The sequence below is a fragment of the Monodon monoceros genome, unplaced genomic scaffold, assembly GCF_005190385.1.
Source record: "Monodon monoceros isolate NGI ecotype Baffin Bay Population unplaced genomic scaffold, NGI_Narwhal_1 Super_Scaffold_18, whole genome shotgun sequence".
NCBI classification, from domain to species: Eukaryota; Metazoa; Chordata; class Mammalia; order Artiodactyla; family Monodontidae; genus Monodon; species Monodon monoceros.
Window position 1 is genome coordinate 24,069,723 of NW_021703774.1, and position 26,847 is coordinate 24,096,569.

Sequence of the window (26,847 nt, forward strand, 5' to 3'; positions counted from 1 at the left end):
GCGACTCTCCCGTCACATTAGACACCCGGCGGGATCGCTACGCGGGCGCTACTTCGGGTACAGACTACCACTCCCGACTCCGCGCTGGGCCCAAGGGCTGGGCGACCAGAGCGGTTTAACGCGCAAGGCATTGTGGGGTTCGTAGTCGTTCTTCCCTTCAGCTCTTTGGAGGTGGGGAGATCCTATTTTACAAAAAAACCCTGCCCTTCCCCACCCTGCTTCCCTTTCCTCCCTTTCCCTCCCCCACCTTTTTTCGCAGAGAGTTTGAAATTCCCGCAGAGCCGGCGCCCAAGGCCGGAACACTCGCGAGAACTCAGGTCCCAGTGCCGCGATCTCCTTTCCGTCTCCCACTTCTCTCCGCCCTTCCCCGCCCCTCCCCTCCCCTCCTGGTTGTTTGGAACTGTGTGTCGGCCGGGTGGTAATGCGCAAAGACGGGTCATCGCTGCGCGAGCGGAAGAGACAGAGTCGCGTGGGGAAGGGACCCGGGGCCGCGGCGCAGGCAACGGCTGCGTTTTAGTCGCTGAGCGGTCGGCCGGCCTGTTGCCGGCGAAGGCGCTCGCGGGGGTTGTGCGGAGGTGTGCGCGCCCTGCCGGTGTGCGCGCCCTGCCGGTGGCGGCTGTGTCTCTTGGGAGATGCTGTGACGGACCCGCGCGGGAGGAGCTCGCGCCCAGCCTCGCGCCCCCCTGGACTCGGCGGCCGCGGCCGCTCGGTCACCCGCCCTTCTCAGGTAGTGGGAAGGGAAGGAGGAGGTTGGGCCGGGACGGTGGAGGGCTGGTCGGCGCGGCCTGGGCCCGGAGCGGCGGCCCGGCTTCTCTCGCCGCGCCTGGCCCGCCGGGCCCTCCGCGCGCCGGGCCTAGGCCGGACTTGCGGCCGCTCAGCGAGCAGCGGCGGCCCGGCTCGCGGAGCGGCCTGACTCGCGGAGCGGCCCGACTCGCGGAGCTGGCCCGAGGGGGCGAATGCGGGCGTTGGCGGTTGTGGCAAGCTCCAGGGCTCTGGGAGTTTGTTATATAACCTCGGCGGAGCGGCGGCACATGGCGGCGTAGAGGCGCCTCGGGGTCCAACCCCCGCGCCTAACGCGCCGGCAGCCGGGTGCTCACGCCCTCCCGGCGGCCTGGACCGCGGCGCCTCTAACCTACTGTTCTTTGGTGCGGTTGAGACCTTGGCGGGCCTCCCTCCGGGGGAACCTGCTCGTACTTTGAGTCTGTCTTAACATTGGTGTGTGGTCCCCATGCTCCTGGGCCTGGCTGGGATGAGTCCCGGGCGGAGAAGTTTGCCTCGTGATTTGAAAAGTGCAGTGAATTGGTTCGATAAAGGAGATTTAAAATAACTATACATCTTGGAGTGGGTATTAATTTGCCTTGCTTGTGCCACCTGGAAACTTGAGGACGATTACTTTTGTTACTCGTGGACTGGGGGGCGTGGGGAGGTTAATTTGTTCTCAAAGCCAACGAGGTTCAAACTGGCCGTTATTATCTTTTTTCAAATGGGCAGTTTGAGAAGATACTTGATAAGAACCTGGGTCCTTGAGGATAAAATATAGGTCTCTTGGAAACTCTAAACTTGAGTGTATTCTTAAAATATCCTAAAGAGCCAGTAGATGTTAAGGACTTTAGTGAGCTTTCATTGATTTAAGTCTGTAAGGAGAGAAGAAATTAGGGTAGGTTTACTTATTTGGGAGGATTTGACTAGGGATGACAAGCCCAGCTCAAGTTAATGTTTGAGGCATGCTCTGAGTGTGTTAAGCGCTAGGGAAAGTCTACATTCTCCCCGTACTGTAATTTTTGATTCTAATTTTTCAATAACCTAGTGCCAGAATGTCACCGATTCGCAGAACAGCAATAATTACCAAAAAAATGCTTTTTTCTTTTTTAAAGATTGTTATACAGCAGTTTTGGGATGGACGCATCTCGATTTAAGAGGACACAAAACATTGTTTCTTTCCTAACCATAAAAATTTTCCGGAGATTTTTCGTTTTCTTCTTCAGAATGAAGTCTCATTTCCCTAGGTTAGGTCAGCGGTCTCTACAGTAAATCTTGTCAGCTGTCCACCCTCAACTGTTCACGAATTTATGCTTCGGCTATTCCAGAATCATCACCAATCCTGGGCCCATTTTCTTGAAGATGTACTTTAATGTTCCTTTGCTCCTGTCCTTCAGCCTGGAGTGCCATCGCTGCCTTTTTCAAGTTTTCAGCTTTCAAATCCTCCTTAGCCTTAAATGCCATCTTTTCTATACACTCTTTCATTTCTCTTTATCCCAGTTCTTTCCTGGGGTCTCACAGAATATACACCTTTATTGTAGCATTTATTTTCATGGTTGATTATGTATCTCCTAGAATGTAAACTCCTTGAGATCAGGAAGTAGGTCATCTTTCTGCCCTTGCATTCCCTTCCCAACGCGATGTTTTAAAAGTAGTTCGTGATTGGTAACTGTTTGAATTAAGTTTGAAAGAACAACTGTTAAAAGGCTGGACGTTTTTGGGTCCACAGCTAGTTTACATTTATATCATAATTCTTAGTGTTTTTTTTTTTAAAGTCAAAATGCATACAAAATGTTTTGTAGAAATGTTCGCTCAGTATATGGTGCATTATAATTATTGAACAACTAGATTAAAGTTTTATTTTCTGTTGTGGAGTTTAGCAGCCTTCTAGGATGTGTGTATTTCACACAACTGATTTTTCGTATTGTGTCAATATCTTTCCTAGTACTTTTGCAAATTTTGCTTTGCTTCTTAATATTGAAGCAATATATACTTAAAAATAAGTGGGATCCAATATTAAGCTTTTTTTTTTTAAGAATCAATTTAATTAATTAATTTATTTTTGGTTGCATTGGGTCTTTGTTGCTGCGCGCGGGCTTTCTCTGGTTGTGGTGAGTGGGAGGCTACTCTTCGTTGTGGTGTGCGGGCTTCTTATTGTGGCTTCTTGTTGCGGAGCACGAGCTCTGGGTGTGTGGGCTTCAGTAGTTGTGGCGCGCGGGCTCTAGGGTGCACGCTCCGTAGTTGTGGCGCACAGGCTTAGCTGCCCCGCGGCATGTGGGATCTTCCCGGGCCAGGGCTCGAACCCTTGTCCCCTGCCTTGGCAGGCGGATTCTTAACCACTGCGCCACCAGGGAAGTCCCTGAGCTTTCTGTTTTTAATACACTTTATTTTTTAGAGCAGTTTTAAGTTCACAGCAAAATTGAGTGGCAGGCACAGAGATTTCCAGTATACGCTTTCCCTGCTCCTATTCATGCATAACTTCTCCCATTATCAACATCCCCTACTAGACTGGAACATTTGTTGCAATTGATGAACCTGCACTGACACATCCTCACCCAAAGTCCATAGTTTACTATTCATTCTTGGTGTTGCACATTCTATGGATTTGGGTCAATGTCTAATGGCATGTATCCACCATTATGATATGATTCAGAGTAGTTTCACCACCCTAGAAATCCTCTGTGCTCCCCTCTCCATCCCTCCCTCTCTACTAATTCCTGGCAATCACTGATCTTTTTGTCTCCATAGTTTTACCTTTTTCAGAATTGTCTTATAGTTGGAATTATGCACTATGTCGCTTTTTCAGATTGGCTTCTTTCACTTTGCAATATGCATTTAAGTTTCTTCCACGTCTTTTCTTGGCTTGTAACTCTTTACAGCACTACATAATATTCCATTGTTTGGATGTACCACTGTTTATCAGTTCACCTGCTGAAGGACATCTTGGTTGATTCCAGGTTTTGACGATTATTAATAAAACTGTTAAAAATATCCATGTGCAGGTGATCACCAGGTCATATGGTAAGAATATGTTTAGTTTTGTAAGAAACTGCCCAACTGTCTTCCAAAGTGGCTGTACCATTTTGCATTCCCAGCATCAATGAATGAGAGTTCCTGTTACTCCACATTCTCACCACCATTTGGTTGTTGTCAGCATCCGGATTTTGGCCATTCTAGTAAGTGTGTAGTGGTAGGTCATTGTCTGAATTTGCATTTTCCTGATGACATAAGATGTGGAGCATCTTTTCATGTGCTTATTTGCCATCTGTATATCTTCTTTATTGAGGTGTCTGTTAGATCTTTGGCCATTTTTTAATTGGGTTGTTTGTTTTCTTGTTGGGTTTTAAGAATATTGAGTTTTTAAAAATTGATTATATTTATTGTTCAACATGTATTTTCCTGTCCCTGCTAGTATCTTGCTATCCTAATTTATGACATGTTTAGGACCTGTTAGTTGCAAGGCATTGTGACCCTCTGGAATTCACAGGAATAAGGTATGATTTTTGTCTTTTAGGAATTCATAGTATTGTGGGGAAGACCGGCAAATACAAATAACGGATTTCAAAAATTATTTTTAGGATTGCTAACATAAATGTGGAAAGGAGTGAGCTCAGAGATGAGATTAAATAGGAAAAGGATTGATCTACCCAGACCACACTGGGAATCTAGTCCTTAAATGGGGCTTTGGCAGAAGGAGGTACAGGAGGGAACAGCATAAATAAAAGAATGAATATGCGAGGCAATAGCAAACTGATGAAGGAAGGGACGTGGGGAGGCAAACATTGTAAAGATAGTCTGAGACTGCCAGATTGTGGAGGGCCTTGATTACCTGTGGCTGAAGATGTCAGTTTTTATATTCAGTAGGGGAGTCATTGAAGGTTTTTGTGAAGGGAGTGAAAATCCATCTGTGCTTTATAAAGACAGTGGACAATATTTTCATTGAAATTAGGCACAGTTTTCTTGCTCTGCCTATCTAGACCTTGGAAGGATTTGAAACTTTGTAAATTACTTTTTAGAGGTTGCCAATACTGGCATGTCAGGCTAGGACTACTTAATTTTGTACAGTACTGGCCATAGCTGCTTAATGTATTTTTGTGAAGACGTATATATAGATATGTCTTTATATAAGATGTTCTTTCTAATATAATATTTAGAAGTTCTCTTCATTGTGCTTAAAATGTTAAAATTCACACTGTAAATATGGGATTTGAAAGGTCTGGAAACCAGAAGCCAATTTTTGCCCTATAGATTCAAAGGCTAACTTCTAAATTTGGAAAACTTTTTCTTTCACTCACTGAACCTTTTTTTGAACTCCTGTGTGTCAGAATTGACCCCTTTATTGTTATGAAATGACCCTCTTTATCCCTGGTAATATTCTTTGCTCTGAATCCTACTTTTAAAATTAATTAATTAATTAATTAGACTGTGTCAGGTCTTAACTGTGGCATGCAGGATCTTTGTTGCGGCATGCGGGATCCTTCATTGTGGTGCTTGGGCCCTCTAGTTGTGGTGCGTGGGCACCAGAGCGCGCGGGCTCAGTAGTTGCAGCACTTGGGCTCTCTAGTTGTGGTGAGTGGGCTCTAGAGCGCATGGGTTCAGCAGTTGCAGCACACGGGCTTAGTTGCCCTGTGGCATGTGGGATCTTAGTTCCCCGAGCAGGGATCAAACCCGCGTCCTCTGCATTGGAAGGCAGACTCTTAAACACTGGACCACCAGGGAAGTCCCGTGAATTCTACTTTGACATTAAGCTGCTTCTGCTTTTTTTTTATTGTTAGCATGATATATCTTCCATTATTTTACTTTTAACCTATCTAAGCTTTTTATTTAAACTTTGTCTTGCTTTTTTATCCAGTCTGACTGATCTTTGCTTTTTAATTAGAATGTTAAAGTCATTTTGTTAATGTAATTAGTGATGTAATATGGTTAGGTTTCAATCTACCATCTTCCTATTTTTTTATTTGTCCCACTTGTTCTTTTAAAAATTTTTTATTTTATATTGGTGTATAGTTGATTAACAATGTTGTATTAGTTTCAGGTGTACAGCAAAGTGATTCAATTATACGTATACACGTATCTATTCTTTTTCAGATTCTTTTCCCATTTAGCCATTTGTTCTTTCTCTTTTTATACCATTTTTGGATTAACTTTTTTTATGTTGATATTTTATTTTTCATTGGCTTATTATATCTGTGTGTGTGTGTGTAATGTTTATTTTAAGGTGTCTAGTGTCCATCTTTAAATTACTATAGTCTGTTTTCAAACAACATAGCATTTCATGTATAGTGTAAGAACCTTGTAACAATATGCTTCTATTTCTCCTCTGTAGGCCTTTGTGCCATTGTGTCATTTGTTTTCTTTGTAAATATGTTATAAACTCCTCAATATATTGCTGTCACTTTTGCTTCGAATAAACAATTGTCTTTTAAAGAGATTAAAAATAAGAAAAAAAAGTGTTTTGACCTTTTTTGGAGGTCTGTATTCTTTTACGTAGATCCAGATATCCATCTGGTATCATTTTGCTTCTGCCTGAAGGAATTCTTAAACATTCCTTGTAGTGCAGATCTGCTGGTGACTATCTTTTCATTTCTTCTGTGTCTGAAGTGTCTTTCTTTTGCCTTCATTTTTTTTTAATTTATTTTTTTTAATATTTATTAATTTATTTATTTTTTGGCTGTGTTGGGTCTTTGTTGCTGCGCACGGGCTTTCTCTAGTTGCGGCAAGTGGGGGCTACTCTTCGTTGCGGTGTGCGGGCTTCTCATTGTTGTGCCTTCTCTTGTTGCAGAGCATGGGCTCTAGGCACATGGGCTTCAGTAGTTGTGGCACACAGCCTCAGTGGTTGTGGCTCGCAGGCTCAGTAGTTGTGGCACATGGGCTTAGTTGCTCCATGGCATGTGGGTTCTTCCCGGACCAGGGCTCAAACCTGTGTCCCCTGCATTGGCAGGTGGATTCTTAACAACTACACCACCAGGGAAGCCCTGCCTTCATTTTAAAAGGATATTTTCACTGGATATAGAATTATAGGTTGACAGCTTGCTTTCCTTCAGAACTTAAAATACATTGTTCCACTTTTCTGGCTTGCATTGTTTTCATTGAGATGTCTCTTGTAATTCTTTGTTGCTCTGCAGTGTGCTACTTTAAGATTTTCTGTTTGTCCCTTGATTAGGATGTATTAATATTTTGGTGGAGTTTCTTCATGTTTCTCATGCTTGAAGTTTACTGACCTTTTTGATTTATGAGTTTGTAGTTTTCATCAAATTTAGGAATAATTTGGCCATTAGTTTTCCAGATGTTTCTGTCCTCTCCTTTTGGAGATTCCTGTTACACATATTAGGTCACTTGAGGTTGCCTCATAGCTCAGTGATGCTCTCTTCTTTTGCTCCTCACCCCAGCCTTTTTTCTTTCTGTGCTTCATTTTATTTAGATAGTTCCTACTGTGGGTGTTTAAGTTAACTAATATTTTCTGTGTCTAATCTATTAATCCCATCCAATGTATTTCTCATCTCTGGACATTTAATTTAGACATTTTTATATCTTCCAAGTCTTTCCTTAACGTGTTCATGCTTTCCTCTATCTTGTTGGACTTAGGGACTATAGCTAGAATAACTGATTTACTGTTCTCATCTAATAATTCTAACTTCTTTGTGATTTCTAGGTCCGTTTCTATTTGTTGTTGTTTTTTCCCCTTATTATGGGTCACATTTTCCTGCTTTTTGCAGGCCTGACAGTTTTTGATTGGATGCCAGACATGGTGAATTTTACTTTCTTGAGTACTGAATATTTTTGCAATCATTTATATATTCTTGAGCTTTGTATTGGGATGCAGCTAAGTTTCTTGGAAACAGTTTGATTCTTTTGAGGCTTGCTTTTTGAACTTTAGACCAGAGCAGCCTTTAGACAAGGGCTAATTTTCCTCCCCACTCCTGAAGCAGTCAGTACCTTTCTGAGTACTCTACTCATTGCCCGTGTATTAGGCTTTTTTTCACTCTGGAGCTATACCTAGGCGTGCGTACACTTTGGGGATTGTTTCTCCTCTGCTTTTCCAATGATTTATTTCTTGGCTTCTGGTAATTTCCTTACATGCTTATATTAACCATGTGAAGATTCAGGAGAACCCACTGCAAATCTCCGGAGCTCTTTGTATGACCCTTTGTACTGCAGTACTCTGTCCTTTGAATTCTAGCTACCTTTGGAATTCTCAACTCTGTCTTCTCAACTCAAGGCGACCCTTGGGCTCTCTGTGGGTTCCCTTTCTCTGCTCCGTGTTCTGGATACACGCTATACACAGTAACCTGGGACAGTCCTAGAAGTCATCTTGTTTGTTTTTCTTTTCTTAGGGACCACTGTCCTGCGCTACCTATTGTCTGGTGTCTGAACAACTTGTTTTCACATATTTCGTTTCTTTTTTTTAGGTGGGAGAATATATTGGGAATGGAAATTACAATTCTCTTTTTAAATATTGCGATTGTTTGAGCCACTACTTCCACGTCGTAATCTTTGTTTTACATTAAAAAGAGCATAACAGAAAACACATCCAGCCTGAGAAATGAAACATTTATTATATTTCTTTTTCAAAAAATTGATTATTGTGCACCTTTCAGATGAATTTTAGAATCACTTTGTGGAAGTCATCTCATAATTCTGTTGGTTGATTGATTTGCATTGATCATGGAACTTTTTTGCCTAATGTCCATGAACACTCCAGTGACTATACTTTGGGAAAAGCTACCCAAAGTGTACAGAATTTTGGAGGTTTTAGCTTTAGAGAAATGATTTGGGTTTTAAGTTTAATAGGAAAAATGTGTTAACTTCAGTTTACCATTACACTGTTTTTTTAAATCAAGACTAGAGAAGGCCATCAGATGTGAAACCAACATAATAACAATGTGATTGTGGCCTTTCCTACCTAAATTTGTGTAAAATTTTCTTTGGTACTAAAATACTTAGGAGAGGGATACAGTCACTTTATGAAAACATAATGCTTTCAGCATCTAAAGCTTGAGCCTAGGACCGTCATGTATATATAAGATGTTAATATAATTATAAGAGGCTAAAGGTCATTACTGCTCACTGACTCTATGTTATAGTAGTAATAGTCTAATTACTTTATATTTGATTATACTTTTAGATCTGTTTTGGATTTAAAAAAAACTTACACTTTAACTAGGAAGTCTCAAACACAACTTTTTTTGAGTTTTTTGAGTTAATGGTGACATACATGTTTTTTGACGTAGTTGATCAGATTTTTGTCCAGAAAATAGCATTCACAGCCTGGACAGAAAATTATAACTCATGTTTTTGAGTAACCTTTTCAAATCTATTTTTTCTTTTCACATAAATTGGTAGTGAGAATAAGTACTTGCCAATTATAGAATGACCAGAAAGAACAGGAGACTGGAGATCAAAAGACCATTAGTCTAGGGCTTCCCTGGTGGCGCAGTGGTTGAGAGTCCGCCTGCCGATGCAGGGGACACGGGTTCGTGCCCCATCCCACGGCTGGGCCCGTGGGCCACGGCCGCTGAGCCTGTACGTCTGGAGCCTGTGCTCCGCAACGGGAAAAAAAAAAAAAAAGAACATTAGTCTAGTTTTTGATAAAGGCTGAGTCACTAGGAAGAGAAATAATGGACTAGAAGGCAGAGGTTTTTTTTGTTTTTGTTTTTGTTTTTTGTAAAATGGGCAGTTTTTGGTGACCACTTGTATTGCAGGGTAAGGGGAGGAAAAGGAAACCATTTATTCATGTAGTCAACCAATATTCTTTGCCCCCTCCAGCGTGGAAACTACTTGGATTAAAATAAGTAAGATCTAATCTGTCCCCTTAGAACTTTCTAGTTGGGTATGCAAAGAGGAAATTATAGAGTGCGATAAGTACCATCCATGATAGGGGAAGTACCAGGTTTATCAGGAGCAAATGAAATTGTAACTTAACCCGGGCAAGGAAAATTTTTTTTGAAGAATCATTGTTTTAACCAAGTCCTCAAAGTTTCTGGGTAGGTGATGGAATCATTAACTGAGAGAAGAAACAGAAGAAAAGGAACAAATCTGTAGAGAGGAGGGAGAAAGATTGTTTTATTTTGGAAATGTTGAATTTGAGGTGCAGTGGAAGCATCCACATAGAGAATGGTTAGTAGTGTCTGTTACTTTGGAAAAAATATGGTGTTGCTGTCGTACAGTATTTGAAGCCATGGAGTAGCAGGGATCTCTTTCTCCTGATGATCTGGTGTGATATGATAATGAGGTAAAGTTTTTTACCTGTAGGAAATAAAAATTCTAGAATTACCAAGTCAGAAGATTTGTCCGCATAAAATTAGGGCCTGTCAAATTATCTTCCAAAAAGACTTTTGGGGTTTATGTTTCTGCAAGAGTGTATAAGCACATGTGTGTTTTCTCTATACTTTTAACAGTGATTGGCAAAAATGGTATCATGATTTAACATGGCATTTTCTTGATTGTTAGTGAATATTAGGTTGATTTGCACCTTCTTCCCATCTTAGATTATATAAATATCTCGTGTATTTTCAAAGTTTTTTGTTTTAGATTTTTTTTGTTTTTAAAAAGTTCTTTACTTAATTCAGTTTATAAAAATGAAAAACATTAAAAAAAATCCAAGCCATACCAAAAAAGTATAAAGAAAGGAACAAATCACCCCAAATTTGGGTCACACAAAAGTAAATAGTACTAATGTTTTGTATTTCAGACATCTCTGTAGTCAGATATATAGGTAGAAGATTTCATACAGAGACTAGTTTTATGAAATGCAATAGACTGTAAATGTTATTTTTTAGAAAATTAATTTTATAAGAAAAAACTAAAATTAAAGGACAGGAATTATTAAGCTTATGATAATTCTTTTAACACATCAGTCATTTCTTTATAAAAGTGGTGTTTGGTTTTTTTTTTTTTTTTTAAAGAAAGATCTGTTAAGAGTGGCTGTTAACTATTGTTTTGACATAGGTTTCAGTTTGATAGTATTGATTTTATTTTCTGAGAATGGCTTGGGCTGAGTGTTACAATTGTGTGTAGTCCCTGCTGGGGAACCATGTACCTAGTAAAATGACTTGTACTTGGTATCACTCTCCTGCCAGGGAGACTCCTTTGGATGTTAATGCCTTTCTCCCAATAAAGCAGCACAGTGCCCTGGAAGATGGCCCACTGATGAGGTTCAATGGTATGTAGTATGTAATGAGAGGCTTCTAGACCTGGAATTTTCCTAGGGTTATCTATTCACCCTTTTAGTTTACTTCTTTCCAAACTGAAGGATATTAGAATTCTATGGATTTTTTGAACTCACCTTCTTTCTTCTGTATTGTTTCATGATGTACACATATACACACATATACTTTTATTCATTTTCTAGATATTAGGGGAGGAGTGTGTAGTATGTGTGTGGGTAATGTGTATAACTTTGCTCTACCAATGTGTAACTTCTTTCCTGGAACAAATTGTACTGGTAACATTAATTGAATAGTCCATACTTCTGCTCCGATTTGAAATACCCAAATATGCTTATATCATCTACTAAATTTTTGTGGTTCTGTGTCTAAATTATCTGTTTCATTGATCGATTTGTCCATTACTAGCATATTATTATTACAGTTTTAATTATTATAATGTATTGAATAATATGTTTTTATAATCTGATAAAGCAGATTTCTCTTTATTTTGTTTGGTTATTTTTAGTATTTTGCTATTAAGGAAACTTTCTACTAATATATACGTTCTTGTGTATGCCTCTTCCTATATATATTTTCAACTTGGATATGTAACAAAGTCTAAGATAAGTCAAATGTCTCTTCATTCTCAAGACAACAAGAGAATTACAGATGCTTTATTTAAATCCAGTACTTGACCATTATTATTGTTGCTGTTATGTTGTCCATATTTTAGATTTTTCCATTTATTTACCAGTACTTTGGCATACCATTCTTTTGTGTCTCAGAAGTTGTGTCTGATCATTATTCTACTTGAAGCCTTCTTTTAGAATTCCCTTTAAGGGAGGATCTGTTTGTGCTAAACTCAGTTTTTGTCCAAAAATGTGTTTTCATATTTGTTTTTGAGGATAATTTCAGTGATATATAAACTGTATGTTGACAACTATTTTTGCTTAGAATTTTGAAGATATTCCAGACTTCTGACTTCCACTGTTGTTGAAAAGTCATTTCTTTTTATTTGACCTAGGATTCACTGGTCTTCCTGATTTCAGAGAATTAGTTTGTCTCTACAAATCTGGGAAATATCTTTTAGAATATTGCCTCCTCCTTGCCATTCATGTTATATTTTGGGGGAATTCTGAATAAACATATGTTAGATTTTCTCCCTGTATTGCCTGTAACTTTTAACTACTCATCTCTTTGTCTCTCTGCGCTACATTTTCTCTCTCCACTGCTTTTCTTATCTTTTGAGTTTGTTTTTATTGACTTAAGTAGGTACAAAAGAATATTTGTAAGTTATGAAGAACCGTGATGCAAAGAATACCTATGTTCTCGCTACCAAGTTTTAGAAAAAGAAAATTACCATTACCTGGAGTCCCTTGTGTATTCTCCATTCCATTCCCCTTTCTCTCCTCTCATGGGTAGCTACTATTGTGGACTTTGTATTTATGGTTTCCTTTGTGTTATTCATACTATTGCTACATGTGTTTGTATTCTTAGGAAATATTTTTTTTAGTTTTGTAGTCTTTTAAACTTTATATAAATGTAATTCTGCATGTATTTTCTCTACTTCTGTTTAATAATATACTCTGATGTTTGTTCATATTGTTGCACTGTAGCTGCTACATTCTCATTGCTCCATTGAGGTTTTTTCCCCATTGAGTTCTAAATTTTACGTCATTTTTCATTCCAGAAGTTCTTTTTTTCCCCCCCAAATCTACTTGACCAATTTTCATTATAATTTTTTTTTTTTTTGGTACGCGGGCCTCTCCCATTGCGGAGCACAGGCTCCGGACATGCAGGCTCAGCGGCCATAGCTCACGGGCCCAGCCACTCTGCAGCATGTGGGATCTTCCCGGACTGGGGCACGAACCTGGGTCCCCTGCATTGGCAGGCGGACTCTCAACCACTGCGCCACAAGGGAAGCCCCTTCATTATAATTTTTAAAGTTTATTCCTCATTAGCAAACTAAATCTTTGATTTCTTTAAACCTATTAAACATACTTTTTTTCTGTTCTCTGATCTTTTCAGTATCTGAATGAAGTCTTTGATAGCCTGATTCTGCTGGCTGTTGATCCTGATATCCTTGTTAAAGTTTTGTTATTTTGATTGTAAGCTCATTTTCTTTGGAACTTCATCTTTGAGAACTCTTTGAGATTCCAAAGGGTTCAGTTCAAATATTTGGTGGTTTCTGTGGGTTGCTTGGAGCATTACCAACCTGAAACTACTTTATAATATTCTTCACCTGAGTATTTTCTGGTACCATAGCTTGAATTCTGGCCACTAATTTGTATGAAGGGAAATTTTCTTTTTCTGTGTAGAAACTTTCAGCCATGGTCAAAATGAACAGCTTTATTGCTCACAGTCCTGCACAGAGTGTGTTTGTCTCATTCACCTTTATGCTGGTGATATAGCCCTATGGAGTTTAATGGGGGTGGGGGGGTTAGCCCTAAGCTTTTTCTTCAGCCTCTGTGGACCTCAGGATGCTCAAAACAAGATCAGGGTCACCAGAACTGTAGCTAACCCTCAAGACCCAAGCCAGCTTATATATTTTCCAAAATTCCTACTGTTTCCACTTTTGGCTTTGCCAACTCTGTAATCTTTCAAAAAGATACTTTTATATTTCAGCCATCATTTTTCGTTGTTTACAGTGGAAGAGTCATTTAGGAAATCTACTGTTATATACATTGTAAATGAAAGATAATTTTAGATTTTTTTCTGTGCAGTTAAAGACATGTGCCAAACTCAATTCCTGAGGTTACTGTGGGTTTGGACATTTTTCATGCACTTTCTCCTCTTTTACTGTAGTGGTAACTTTCCTAAAATAATAGCAATTTTTCCTGTTTTGTGTGTGAAATGTTCTTTGAGAGTAAATGAAGCAATAAGATTGCGTTGAACCCAGTCTTCGAAGAATCTAGGCACTCATGTATGTCCTTAGGACATCTGGCTTAATGAATCTTTACCCTCCTAAGGCTGTTTGGGAAATACTTTCTTAGGAGAGAATGTCTCAGACCCAAAGCACATAATGTGTAGTTCATAATGATTTTAGTTTCACTTTATTTACTTTTGTATGGTAGCTTTTTCTTTTTCTTTTCTTTTTTCCCTTTCCCCTTGGTTAGAGATAATCAAGTGTCTTATAGTACAAATATATCATAATAATCTTACTTTAAAAAATGTTTGCAGTGGAAGTATGCGAGACCTAACAGCCCAAGTGACTGTAACAGCACAATTCCCAGAAGTGACTATCCAAGCCCTTGGAGAAGATGAAATAACATTAGAATCTGTGCTTCGTGGAAAGTTTGCTGCAGGTAAAATAATGTTGCTGAAAATTTAGCAACATTATTGCTAAATTTAATAAGATTAATAATAAACATATATTAAGATAAATGATATTAAGCATATATTACAGTTCCTTTGAAGTGGAAGAAAAAAAAGCAGAACTGCTTAGAGTGGTCTTATATAACTATATTACATCTACAACTACATATGTATTAATTTCTACCTACTTGAGCACATTTTCATTGAATCTCCTGGGGTATTATAGTTCATTTTTCCTTTTTGCAATACCATATATTTTATATCTCTTAGTATTGAGTATCTGCATTTGGAAAGTAGAAATGATACATGGCTGGTTTTCCTTTATAATTAGTAAGTTTTATCGGTGATGAGTTTAGATTAGAACCTGAACAGTCTTATGAGTAGAAAAACCTGATTGTAGTGCCCTAGGTGATACAATATATTCTGAAAGTCTTATTTCTTAATTCTATTAATCTGAACAAGATCTTAATAATAATGATATTTTACATTATATAATACAGCAGAGAATTAGACCAGAGAAGCCATTAAATTATGGATTTCTGTCTAGTGAAATATGTTGCAGAAGACTTTTCTGAAAATGAATTTTATAGCCATCCTGCCTAGCAGGAAGACAACAAAACATATAGATCAGTAATTTAGCTATTTATAGTGCTATTCTCTTGAATATTGAAGGTAATAACAGTACTACTCTTACATACTAGGTACTGTAACAACTTTTCATTGAGGTAACTACTAGGTTCCTCTAATTAGGCACTATTCTATGTAACTGAGAATCAAATAGGTTAAGTAACTTGGTCCCAGTTACATAGAAAGCAAGTGGCAAAAATGAGCTTTGAACCCATGCACTCTTGGTCCCCACTGTGCCATGCTATTTTTTTTAAAACTCTTTAGTCTTTCTCAGCTATAATCTAGTATATACAGCTATTTATTTGGATGCATAGTAGACATCACAAATTTAGTAGTAAAAATTAACATCATTCATCTAGCTGTTCAAGGGAAAATTCAGGGTCTAGTTCTTGATTTTTCTGTATTACTCACCTCCCTATATATTATTCATCAGCAAGTAAATCCTTTCAGTTCTGCCTCTGAGATGAATCTCCAGTCAATTCCCTTTTCTCTATTCATGGCCACCAACCACGCATAAGGTACCATCTCCCTACTTCTGCTCTGGTCCCACCTTATTGTCCATTCTCTGCTTAGCATCTGGACTAACATTTAAAAATGTAAATCAGATTGTCACTGTCCTGCTTAAAACCCTCCAGTTACTTTAGATTGCATGAAGAATAAAATCCAGACATGACTAGTCAGAGGCCAAGAAGGGCTTCTGATATTTCCTATTATTATACTGGTTATGTCTCGTCTTCTCAGATTTTGAACTCTTCAGTGACAGAATCATGAGTTATACTTTTATAACTCCCATAACACCTAGTTTAACTCTTAAGGTATAATGTAGTTAAAAATATGAGTTTGGGAGTTAAACAGATTTGCGATCCACTTCTGGCTCTGGTATTCGTAGCCATGTGGGTTTTGGGCAAGTCATTCATTCATACAGTTGTATGAAAGTTTAGTTGCCTTATTTCTGTATTGAGGTGTAACAAGGAGTAAGTGAGATAATGTATTTAAGCATATAACATGGTACCTTTACTGAATGGTTACTTTATTATTATTGCATTAGTAGTTCAATTTATTTTACTAATTAGAGGACCACTCTTCTGTAAATGCTTAGATTTCAGTTTGGAGATAATGAGCTGTATATTATATATGTAAAAGAACTAACTGCTATTTAGTTTTGTTGTATATATACAATATTAAAATAAGCAACATTTTTGTTCTTCTAGGGAAAAATGGACTTGCTTGCTTGGCTTGTGGTCCACAACTTGAGGTAGTAAACTCTCTAACAGGAGAGCGGTTGTCTGCATATAGATTCAGTGGAGTGAATGAAGAGCCTCCTATAGTCCTAGCTGTGAAAGAATTCTCTTGGCAGAAGAGAACTGGATTGTTAATTGGATTGGAAGAAGCAGAAGGGAGTGTTCTCTGTCTTTATGACCTTGGTTTATCAAGAGTGGTTAAAGCAGTTGTTCTTCCTGGAAGGGTAGGTACTGCTTAAGATATGTGGACATTCTGCTTTCAAAACCCGAAACCCTGCTGGTTACATGGGTGTGTTCACTTTGTAAAAATCCATTGAGCTATATACATTTGTAATTAGATTACTTTTATGGAAGTTTATTGTTTTTCATTAAAAAGTTTAAAATAAAGAGGTTAAAAATATATTATCAAAGCAACATAACATTTAAAATAAAACTTTCTTTGGACAAAGAAGATGTGGGGTGTGTGTGTGTGTGTGTGTGTATATATATATATATATATATATACACACATACATACATACACACACACAATGGAATATTACTCATCCATCAAAAAGAATGAAATAATGCCATTTGCAGCAACACGGATGGACCTAGAGATTATCATACGAAGCAAAGTAAGTCAGAAATATTAGACAGTCTAATGTTTAGACTCTAAAATATTTCAGTGTATCATATTTTAGACTCCACATATGATATCACTTATATGTGGAGTCTAAAATATGATACAAATCAACATATCTATGAAACAAAAACAGACTCAGAGATAGAACAGACTGTGGTTGCCGCAGGTGGGCGGGGTGGGGGGGGTGGGTAGGGGAGGGAAGGGATGGGAGCTTGATACTCACAGAGGCAAGCTATTATGTACAGGATGGATAAATGACAGGGTCCTGCCGTATAGCGCAGGGAACTGTATTCAATATCCTGTGACAAACCATAATAGAAAAGAAAATATGTGTATATATATAAAGAATATATATCTGTGTATATGTATAACTGAGCCACTTTGCTGTACAGAAGAATTTAACACAACGTAAATCAATGAAATTTTAAAAAAATTAAAATACAACTTCCTTATTCTTGGTTAGAAAATTAGAGTAAAAATAGTGATGACATGTAGTGTTCTTATATATGAAAAGTATCATCTGAGTTTTGTTCTTACATCCAGTTGTGTTTTATGAGGATACCAAGTTTATAAAAATATTATATTCATTACTATGCCATTTTTTCCTTGCCTGTTTTTTTCTCTTTTAATTTGAGACTGTAGCCTTGCAGCAGTATGTAAAATATGTCTTTATTACCATTTAAGATGTGAATAATGTATTTAAATAGTGAGTTCATTTATATTCACCATTTATTAATTCTAACATATGTATGCCTTGATATGCCAGGCATCTTATCCAGTAGTAATTATAGAAGTTCTTTGAATTCAGGTTGTTTCTTCAGCAGATTTATTACTGCTCTTTTTACATGGTGAGAAAATGTATACACTTACAAATACACACAGACAAAAATCATGGAAAAGTAGAATTCTTTTTCTACCAGTGTGAAAGAAGTATGCACTTTACACACAAAAGTATATGTAACTATGTATGCATATATATGTATGTAATGTATATTGTCATAGAATAGAATTTTTAAAGTTAAAAGGGAGCTTAATGACAAAATAATAATGTTTTTATAGTGAGGAAGCCAACCCAGTGGGCTAATGTGGGGTCTGAAGTAATTTATAGCCTGGTATCTTATATGTACTTGCCAGTGATGATGATTTTAAAGACAGAATTATTTGGCAATTTATTGAGTGCTTACTGTAAATCAAGCTATGTGCTAGATTTTGGGGGTAAGTAGATGAATTGAACTTGGTCCATGCTGTCCAAAAAGGCTTGTAGTCTAGTGGGAGAAGACAGATTATAGGATGATAGCATAAATATAATAAGTGCTTTGATAATTTTAGCACTTGAAACGTGGAGAACACCTGGATGATTTCTGTTCAAAAAGGTTGGACATTTTAGGCAAAGAGACCAAAGTGCAAAAAGTCACAGAGTATGGAACATTTGGAAAACTAATGTTATTTAGAATGGCGGGAGAGAAGGGAAGGAGGAAGTGAGTGCCAGAAATGGTGAGGATTGAGATTGTGAATGGCCTTAATTGCAGTTAGGGGCCTCCTCTTAAAGTCTGTGGTGAAATCATTTTAAATTTAAAGTGGAATTGTAGTGTAAAAAGCTATTTGGTTGGGGTAGTTCAGGTAAATAAGGATAATGGACTGAACCGAGGAAGTGGCATTAGAAATGGAGAAGATGGGACAGATTCAAAGTAGATTCCAGAGGTAACATGGACAGGACTTGTTGATCATTTGGATAAGAGTAATTGAGAAGGAATAAGAATTAGATAAATTATTGGTTGCTTAATTGGATGAATGGTTGACATCACATGGAATATAGGGGAAGGAAAAGATTGGGAGAGGAGTGATAGATACCTTCAAAAGGAGTTCAGTCAACTAGCTCTTTTTTGACCAGGGCACAGTATCCCCTCTTAAATTTGTTTTTAACTGCCTCACTTTAAAATTAATTAAGGTAGCATTGTCGATAACTTCATGTATAGTATTTATATGAGGAATGCAAACAGATCCCTTACCCTTCACTGAAGGAATTAAAGAGAACATGCTTTAGTATTTATAGACATTATTACATAATTTAGAAAAGGAAGACAATCCATGAAATGACAGCTTTCAGAATTAGAAACACTAAGGAATGTTTTGTGTACTAATGAAATATTGAGAGAGCCAGGGTTTTGTCTGTAATAATAAATTACAACCTGAAACAAACTTTAACCTTACATTAACACGTAAACCATTGATAGCAAATTTCCTCTTTTCTTTCTAGGATATTCATCAGTATTATAGTAGAAATCACCAAATACTTAATTATCAAATATCATACCTAATTAATTTTTGTGAATTAATAAGAAACAGAAGGAAAGCTAAGTGTAAACTAAAATACAGACTATTAGGTACAGACATTTAAAATTTGACTCACAAGATGAAGAGGAAAAATACAACTCCATAATGTAGCTACAGTATGATTTTCTTTAAGTAATTTCAGTCCTTGTTAAATGTCAGTGATCCAGTTACTGCCAAAGCTTTGTGTGAAGTCCATTATAATGTAGCCCTTTTAAAGAAGGTTAGACCTCTTCAGGCTTTAGGGCATAAAAAGGACCTTTTTAAAAAAGCGTAAACAGTAAATTTATCTGGAATGATTTATTTTTAGTCTTCCTTAGAGAAGAGGCTATATACTTATACAGTAGCTGGTTAAGAGTTTTAAAGTGAGAAAAATCTAGGTTTCAGTTTTATACTTAATGACTGTGTGACTTGAATAACTCGGCTGTTCTAAGCCTCAGGGTGTTTCGTCTTTAAACAGAGATAATTATATATAGTCTGATATCAAAGGGTTATTGTGAATTGATTAGCATAATGCCTGGAATATAGTAAAGTCTTGATAAACATCAGTTATTATTCCAACTGCACCATGTAATTCTTGTTATATCTGAACATTTCATTATGTTATTCAGATTTGCAAGTATCAAATGCAGATTTATGATTCTGTATTGGAAAATGTTAACATCTGTATAACTAATACCTGCTTTAACCTCAGAATTTGTTGTGTTTTCTCACTTTGTATAAGAAAAGCAAATGATATATTCTGCCTTCTAGGTAACAGCTATTGAACCTATAATTAATCATGGGGGAGCCAGCGCAAGTACTCAGCATTTACACCCAAGCCTGCGATGGCTTTTTGGTGTGGCAGCTGTGGTAACTGATGTTGGACAGATCCTTCTTATTGACCTGTGTTTGGATGACGTGTCATGCAATCAGAATGAAGTAGAGGCATCAGGTAATTAATTAGTCATTCTTTGCTTGAAACCAGAAATTAAGCACCTGAGTATTCTGATGCAATGGATTGATTTTTTTTTTTAATAGTCAAAAAATGTTATATAGAAACTTCTTTATGTATCTTTTTTTAAAAAAATGTTTGCTCCTATTGTTTTGGGCACTATGGAGATTTTTTTGCATGAGTTATTCTACTTTATTGATGAAGTGTTTATAGACTAGGTCTTGAAAGAGATAGGGGTATGTTTCCAGATATACACTTGAATAATATATTCAAGTTATTAAGTAAATGCCAGAAGAAGGGCTGAAAGGTATAAAATCTTGTTCCTACAGTAAGCCCAAGATAGAAATAAAGCAATAAATAACAGTAATTTAAAAGTCTTCCCTCACAAAATAACATCCTAAAATAGAACTAACGCTACTTAAGTGAAGAGAGATAATTTTCCCCCTTTAATACTAATGCATATATTTATAAATCTACTCCTCAAGTGTTTTTTGTTTTGTTATTTTTGTGATTTATGAGACTCTTACTTGATTTGTTTATGTAGGGAGGAGAGCTAACCTAAAAACTTCTAAAAATGTGTGTATTACCAATAAAGTTTCAGGAAAGGACTATTCCTTGAGGACCTTCTTGATTTTTAAAATAGTCCTCTTGGGACTTCTGGTGGTTCAGTGGTAGGGAATCCGTCTTACAATGCAGGGGACTCGGGTTTGATCCCTGGTCAGGAAACTAAGATCCCACGTGCTGCGGGTCAACTAAGCCCATACCCTGTAACAACTGAGCTCAGGCGCCTCAACTAGAGAGCCTGTGTGCTGCAAACTACAGAGCCCACGTGCCCTGGAGCCTGTGCGCCACAACTAGAGAAGAGAAAACCTGCACACACAACTAGAGGGAAGCCCGTGTGCCTCAATGAAGATCCCGCGTGCCGCAACTAAGACCCGACACAGCCAAAGATAAATAATATAATAAATAAATAATAAATCTTAAAAATAGTCCTGTAATATTAGTGCAGATCTGTTTATTTATGGATCAGCTAAGAAATAGATACAAATAATCAGTATTTTGTCCCAATTTATAATGAGTATAACTAATAAGAACTGTTGGTATGTAATAAAACCGATTAAAACTGCAAGTGGTAAAAATTATGTTTGACCAGAAATTAACTGAAGAACCAGATTATCTGATCAGAATTTAAATCTGCAAAATATGACATGAAAAAGTTTGATTTGGTAGAAATAATGGCCACACATGCACTTAAGGAAAAAAAAATTCTCATAGTGATGGAAACTATACCTGGAAATTTGATATGTATTAAGATCTGATTGATTTTTATAAAATCCCAGGTAAAGTTGAAATGAAAAGAATTGATTAGTATAAATAACAGTAACTAAAAATGAATTTGTAGAATATTAGAAATGATTTAACTGCTCTTTGTAGAAAATTGATGAAGGAATTAGTCTTGATGGAGTTTTGTTCCAGAGTGTTTTGTAGATGATATCGTTATAGGTCTAAGGCTAATTAAAATACCTATATTCATAATTAAAACTCTTCAGATCAAAATAGTAGAGTTGAAACATGCTTTATTTCAGGAGTCAATAGTTAGTAGTTAAATTCAACACAAGGGTAATTTTATAATGAAACTCTGGATGGTAATCAAAGATCAGAATCAGTTTCTCAATTCTGAGAATTAGGAAGCCATTGAATTTTATAGCATACAAAAAGTTGAGTTTTGGGGTTTAATGCAAAATTAATTTTTTGTTTACAGAAGTAATTTATAATTACAGCTATTTAGACTTCACTGAAACACACACAACGTAGAAAATGAAGTTCCTAACATGATAAACATATTATAAATACTATTTTGCAACTTTTTCAAACTTAACAGTTTTTCTTATACATCTTTCCATATCAGTGCATATAGAGTCTACTTTATTCTCTTGAATAAGTTTACAGTATTCCATTTATTAACTAGTTATTTTGGCAAAATGTAATCACTTGCTGTTTTCTGGGGGAAAAAATCAGAAGCAGAATGGATTAGGAGGGTAATCATTCAAGTACAATGTGATAGGATTTTGTCCCCCTTCATAACAGCATTGAGGGAATCTGCTCTTGCACAACAGTTATATCAATGAATGGGCCTGAATTTTTTTTTTTATTTAAACATTTCAAACATCTTCAAGTAGATAGACCAGTATAAAAATTCCCACAAACCTGTTACCTAAATTCAAGTCAGTTTTCAGAATTTACCCATATGTGCATCTGTTCTCTTTTATTTCCCTTTTCCCCCCTTCTCTCTCTCTCTTTCTTTTCTTTTTTTTTTATTTTTTTATTTTTATTTTTGGCTGCACCGTGTGGCATGCGGGATCTTAGTTCCCAGACCAGTGATTGAACCCTTGCCCCCTGCATTGGGAGCACGGAGTCTTAACCACTGGACCACCAGGGAAGTCACCCTTCTCTCTTTTTTACTCTGTACTAATCTAAAGCAAATAACAGTTATTTTACTACATAATCATGATGTGGTTTACCACTGTTAACGACATTAAATATGGACTTACATTTGACAGTTTGCATCTCATGTCTATTAATTTAGAGCCGTCCTCCCTCTATCCTCTCCTTATTCATTTATTTATTTTTAGTGCCACTGACTTGCTGAAGATGTTAGTTATCTGGTAAAATGCCCCACATTTTGGAATTATCTGTGTGTCTTCATGTGATGTCATTTACATTTTGTATTTTCTGCAATTGTTAAGTTAGCTCTGATTAGATTGATTTAACACTTGACAAGTATACTTCAGAAGTGCTGGGTATTTCATGATGTATCACAGCAGGAGGCACATGGTGTCTTGTTTCATGTTCAGTGATCAGTGGGTTCAGATGACGACAGCATGATCCATCAACCTTTGTACCAGTGGTTCTCGGGTGATTTTTTGCCCTCTAGATTTTTGGTCATATCTGGAGACATTTTTGGCCATTAATACTGGAGGGAGATGATGCTACTTGGCGTCTGGTAGATAGAAGCCAAGGATGCTGTGAACATCCTATAAAGCACAAGACAGCCCCCACAGCAAAGAATTATCTGACCCAAGATGTCAGTGGAGCCAAGGTTGAAAAACCATACTTTGTTTCATCCACTGAGATTGTTGCCTAGGTCTCTTGTGTCATTAGGGCTGCAAAAAAAGATGATTTTAAAGTTCTGTTAATCTAAAGAATAATTTTCTGATTAACTAGGGCTATTTGTTCACCTTGAAATACAGTTTGTACAGAAAAGGGAGAATAAATGCTTATATTACTATTTCTTTAAGTACTAATTTTCAGAGTAAGAAGCTGGTACTCAGCTACTTTCAGTGTTTCAATTCATTAAGGTCTCTAGGGCAGGAACCCATGGGGTTTTATGTATTGTACTTAATGTGTTTTATTCATTTTCATTATTTTCTTCTCATGCTCAAAAATGTTCTGTTTTTGCTAACGAAGGCACCTTCATGTAGTCTGACACATCCCCTCAGATTTTGATAGCTTCCTAGATTTCTGGCACAGGATGTGCCAGGCTCATCTTATATATTTTCTGCTCCTGACTTGGAACCAGCCATTCTCCAAGGGGAATATTTAGGTTGTTAGTTGTAAATTTGAATAAAGAAACCATCAGCTTTATTTATGATTGTTAAGGAAATTGTTTAATTCTTTTAAAATAGTCTACTTTAGATAATATTTGATGTGTGCTATGAGATTTTTAAGAAATTATACAATTAAATATACTTTGAAAATTATAGCATTTAAAATAAAGGCGGTTATTTTATAGTTCAGTATGCTTTGTTATCACTAATCTTATTTTAATTGACCCCAGTAGTTTTCAGTTGCTGCCTGAATAATGGGCGACACACTTGCTTTTATGATGTTTATAGTTCGTCAATCTTACTTGTCTTACTTATTTTTTAGACCTTGAAGTTATAACTGGTATCCCAGCTGAAGTACCACACATCAGAGAAAATGTGATGCAAGAGGGACGCCATCTGTGTTTTCAATTAGTAAGCCCATCAGGAACAGCTGTTTCAACCCTTAGTTACATAAACCGGACAAATCAGCTTGCTGTTGGTTTTTCTGATGGGTATCTAGCACTTTGGAATATGAAAAGCATGAAAAGAGAGTAAGTACAACTTTTTTTCTCTTCGATTATGTGATTATTGGTAATTTCTTTGTAAATGTAACTTGTTCTCAATTACTAATATTTAAAAATTAACACAAACAGGAAAAGATAGGATAATGATTGAATGACTATGTAATTTTCCATTGCATTAAATTATAACTTTGTATAATAAAGGAGTGACCTAGCACATGAATTTCGGTTGATTTAGTATATTTAAAAGGCATTTCAGGGAATTTCCTGGTGGTCCAGTGATTAGCACTCTGTGCTTTCACTGCTGTAGCCCGGATTCAGTCCCTGGTTGGGGAACTAAGGTCCTGCAAGCAGTGTGGCTCGGCCAGGGGAAATAAAGGCATTGCAGTCATTGTGGTGTTCAATTTGCTAGTAACTATGACTATATTAAGATAAACTACATATTTGTATAGTATGAATTCCTTCAGAAGTACTTTTCTACATAACCATATGTGTAAGGTAGTTTAATAGTAGTAGTTCTCAGTTCACAGGAAAACAAAAGCATTTTTAAAAAGTTACAAAATACTGTGTTAAAAATTTTTTATGCTATCAAAAACTTCCCCCAAGTATAATTATATTGATACTTTTCTATTAATCTTTATGTTGTTAAAATTGCTGAGGAATTGACTCTTTATTGAGGGAGGTAAGGCACTATAGGTTTTAAGTCTAATCTCTGTTAAGAGTTAAGTAGATACCTATTTGTCTCTTAAGTTGTCAATTTAATATTTATTTCTTCTTTTTTCTTCCAAGTAATATTGGAATATTTTCTTGAGTAATTTGTCTTGCAAATGAGTCAACAAAATATTCACCCTTCCAAACTTTCTGCTCAGTTCGTCTCACCAACAAATTGGTACCTGCTTGGCTGTGTTTGGATATAAATATTTGCCAAGTTTGAAGTGAAGGAAAAAGAGAGAGGTAGAAAATAAAGATTTTCATCTATACCCATTTTTTACTGTTGGGTTCTTTGATGATATTAGAGTGTTACTAGCCCCTTAAGTAAACATTAACGGTCCTTGCACCTCCTCAAAGTCAAATTTTTCTGCAAAGTGCCAGTGATGAAGTGGCAATGCTATTGCCTAGTAGCTCCCTATGGGAAGTCCATCTCAACTCTCTTTGTTGATACCTTTTTATCAGCTCTTGTTTTTGCATAGCTCCCAAAGGAGTGCCTGGAGAACCTGGCTTTTTCTTTAGCACTATCATCCTTCACTGATCATGATTTTCCAAAGGGTTTGTGAGAACTCTTCAGATTCTAACTCATTCTGTTGTCGTAATGGGGAAATTGACTCTAAACCCAAGCAGCTGAAATAGAACGTTGTGGCAGTATTTCATCTCTTTCTAGAGTACCTGTTATTGGGGAACAGTACATCGTGGAATACGTTTACACGCCTGGAAGGACTAGTTCACGCATGTGTATATGCATGTGCTTTAGTAATTTTAACCCTTCCCCGTTCTACCTGGGAGATGGGGTGCCATGCTCATTGTCTTGATGTCTTGTACCCTGTGTATTTTTGAAGATAAGATGATTGTATGAACAGCAGTTGCTCTAACCCAGATTCTTACATGAGGCATCTTCTTCCTTTTCATGAAATTATAACTTAAAAGTATGAAGTGTACTGATTTTTGTGCCTGTTATAGATACTACACACAGTTGGAAGGTGGAAGAGTTCCTGTATATGCTGTCACTTTTCAAGAACCTGAGAATGATCCTCGTAATTGCTGTTACTTGTGGGCTGTTCAGTCTACACAAGATAGGTAAGTGTGATACATGTGGTTTTAAATATTTGTCAGGAATGGAGTAGCAGTTAATTTCTTTGCAAAGCTTTGTACTGTGTTGTCTCTTTTTAGTGAAAGTGACAAATTCAGTGAATTAGAAAGTGGTAGTTGAAATGACTTTAAAAGGGAAATGATTATTTCTGCATGTTTGAGTAATGCTGAGATATCAGTAAGAAGAAATTGTGCTTACTTGACCTGTTTAGGTGTTATTTCAGAGAGTAAGCCAATACACATGAGTAGGCAATTTCTTATTCCTTAGGCAATTTTTATGGCCTTCTATGTTCTCTCATGAGAGCATTTTTTCTCTTTTATAATCTCATTCCTTTTTTCTCTTTGTTGTGTATGTATCTGTACTGTGTTCTCTAGTCCCTCTACTTGCCTTTTGCAGTATATTCCTAGGGTTAATTCAGTTAATTTTTCCATCTTTCATAAGCTTTAATTTTATTCCAGCTATAGCTTGTGAGAAATCTTTCCTTTCAATTTAATTTCAAACCAGTTAAGCTTGTTCATTTGCAATGCTAGGACAGTGTAAGTATTGATTTTCTCTTATTTTTCATTGGTGTTTAGTACTTTCTTTGATGATCAATGAAACAGTTAAGTCTGTGGCATAAATGACATGATTTGATAACTGTTCCTAATACTTTCTCTTCCCAAGTCCGTACATGAATTGTGGTCAGCTTGGGTTTTTGTGTTAGATGTCTTCACTTTGAGGTTTTGTCTTACGCTTTAGTGAGTAAGTCAGTGAAGGAAGAATTGATTTGTCACTTTGTCAATCCTGGAGGAAAATAGAAATAAAAATATAGAGACAGCTATTGGGATATTCCTCATTAAGTGAAATCCGTATTTCCATCCATCTGAGTGTAATGTGGGCTGGCAGCAGCTTGAGTAATGTGCCTTGTGAAGGCTCCATGTGGTGAATGAGAAGGGACGTTTATCTGAACAATTTT

The 26,847-nt window shown here is 37.0% G+C and overlaps 1 protein-coding gene across 3 annotated transcripts in view; it reads left to right on the forward strand.

Annotated features, from left to right (window-relative positions):
• Positions 1-421: 421 nt before the first annotated feature.
• AHCTF1 (AT-hook containing transcription factor 1) overlaps positions 422-26,847 on the forward strand; it is an 82,007-nt gene continuing 55,581 nt past the window's right edge. For all 3 annotated transcript variants that reach the window (XM_029228741.1, XM_029228742.1, XM_029228740.1), the window contains exons 1-6: positions 422-727; positions 14,088-14,212; positions 16,061-16,314; positions 19,800-19,980; positions 23,911-24,118; positions 25,763-25,879. In XM_029228741.1, coding sequence (XP_029084574.1) covers positions 14,095-14,212; positions 16,061-16,314; positions 19,800-19,980; positions 23,911-24,118; positions 25,763-25,879 — 878 coding nt within the window. In that variant the 5' untranslated portion in view covers positions 422-727; positions 14,088-14,094. The remainder of the gene's footprint in view (positions 728-14,087; positions 14,213-16,060; positions 16,315-19,799; positions 19,981-23,910; positions 24,119-25,762; positions 25,880-26,847) is intronic.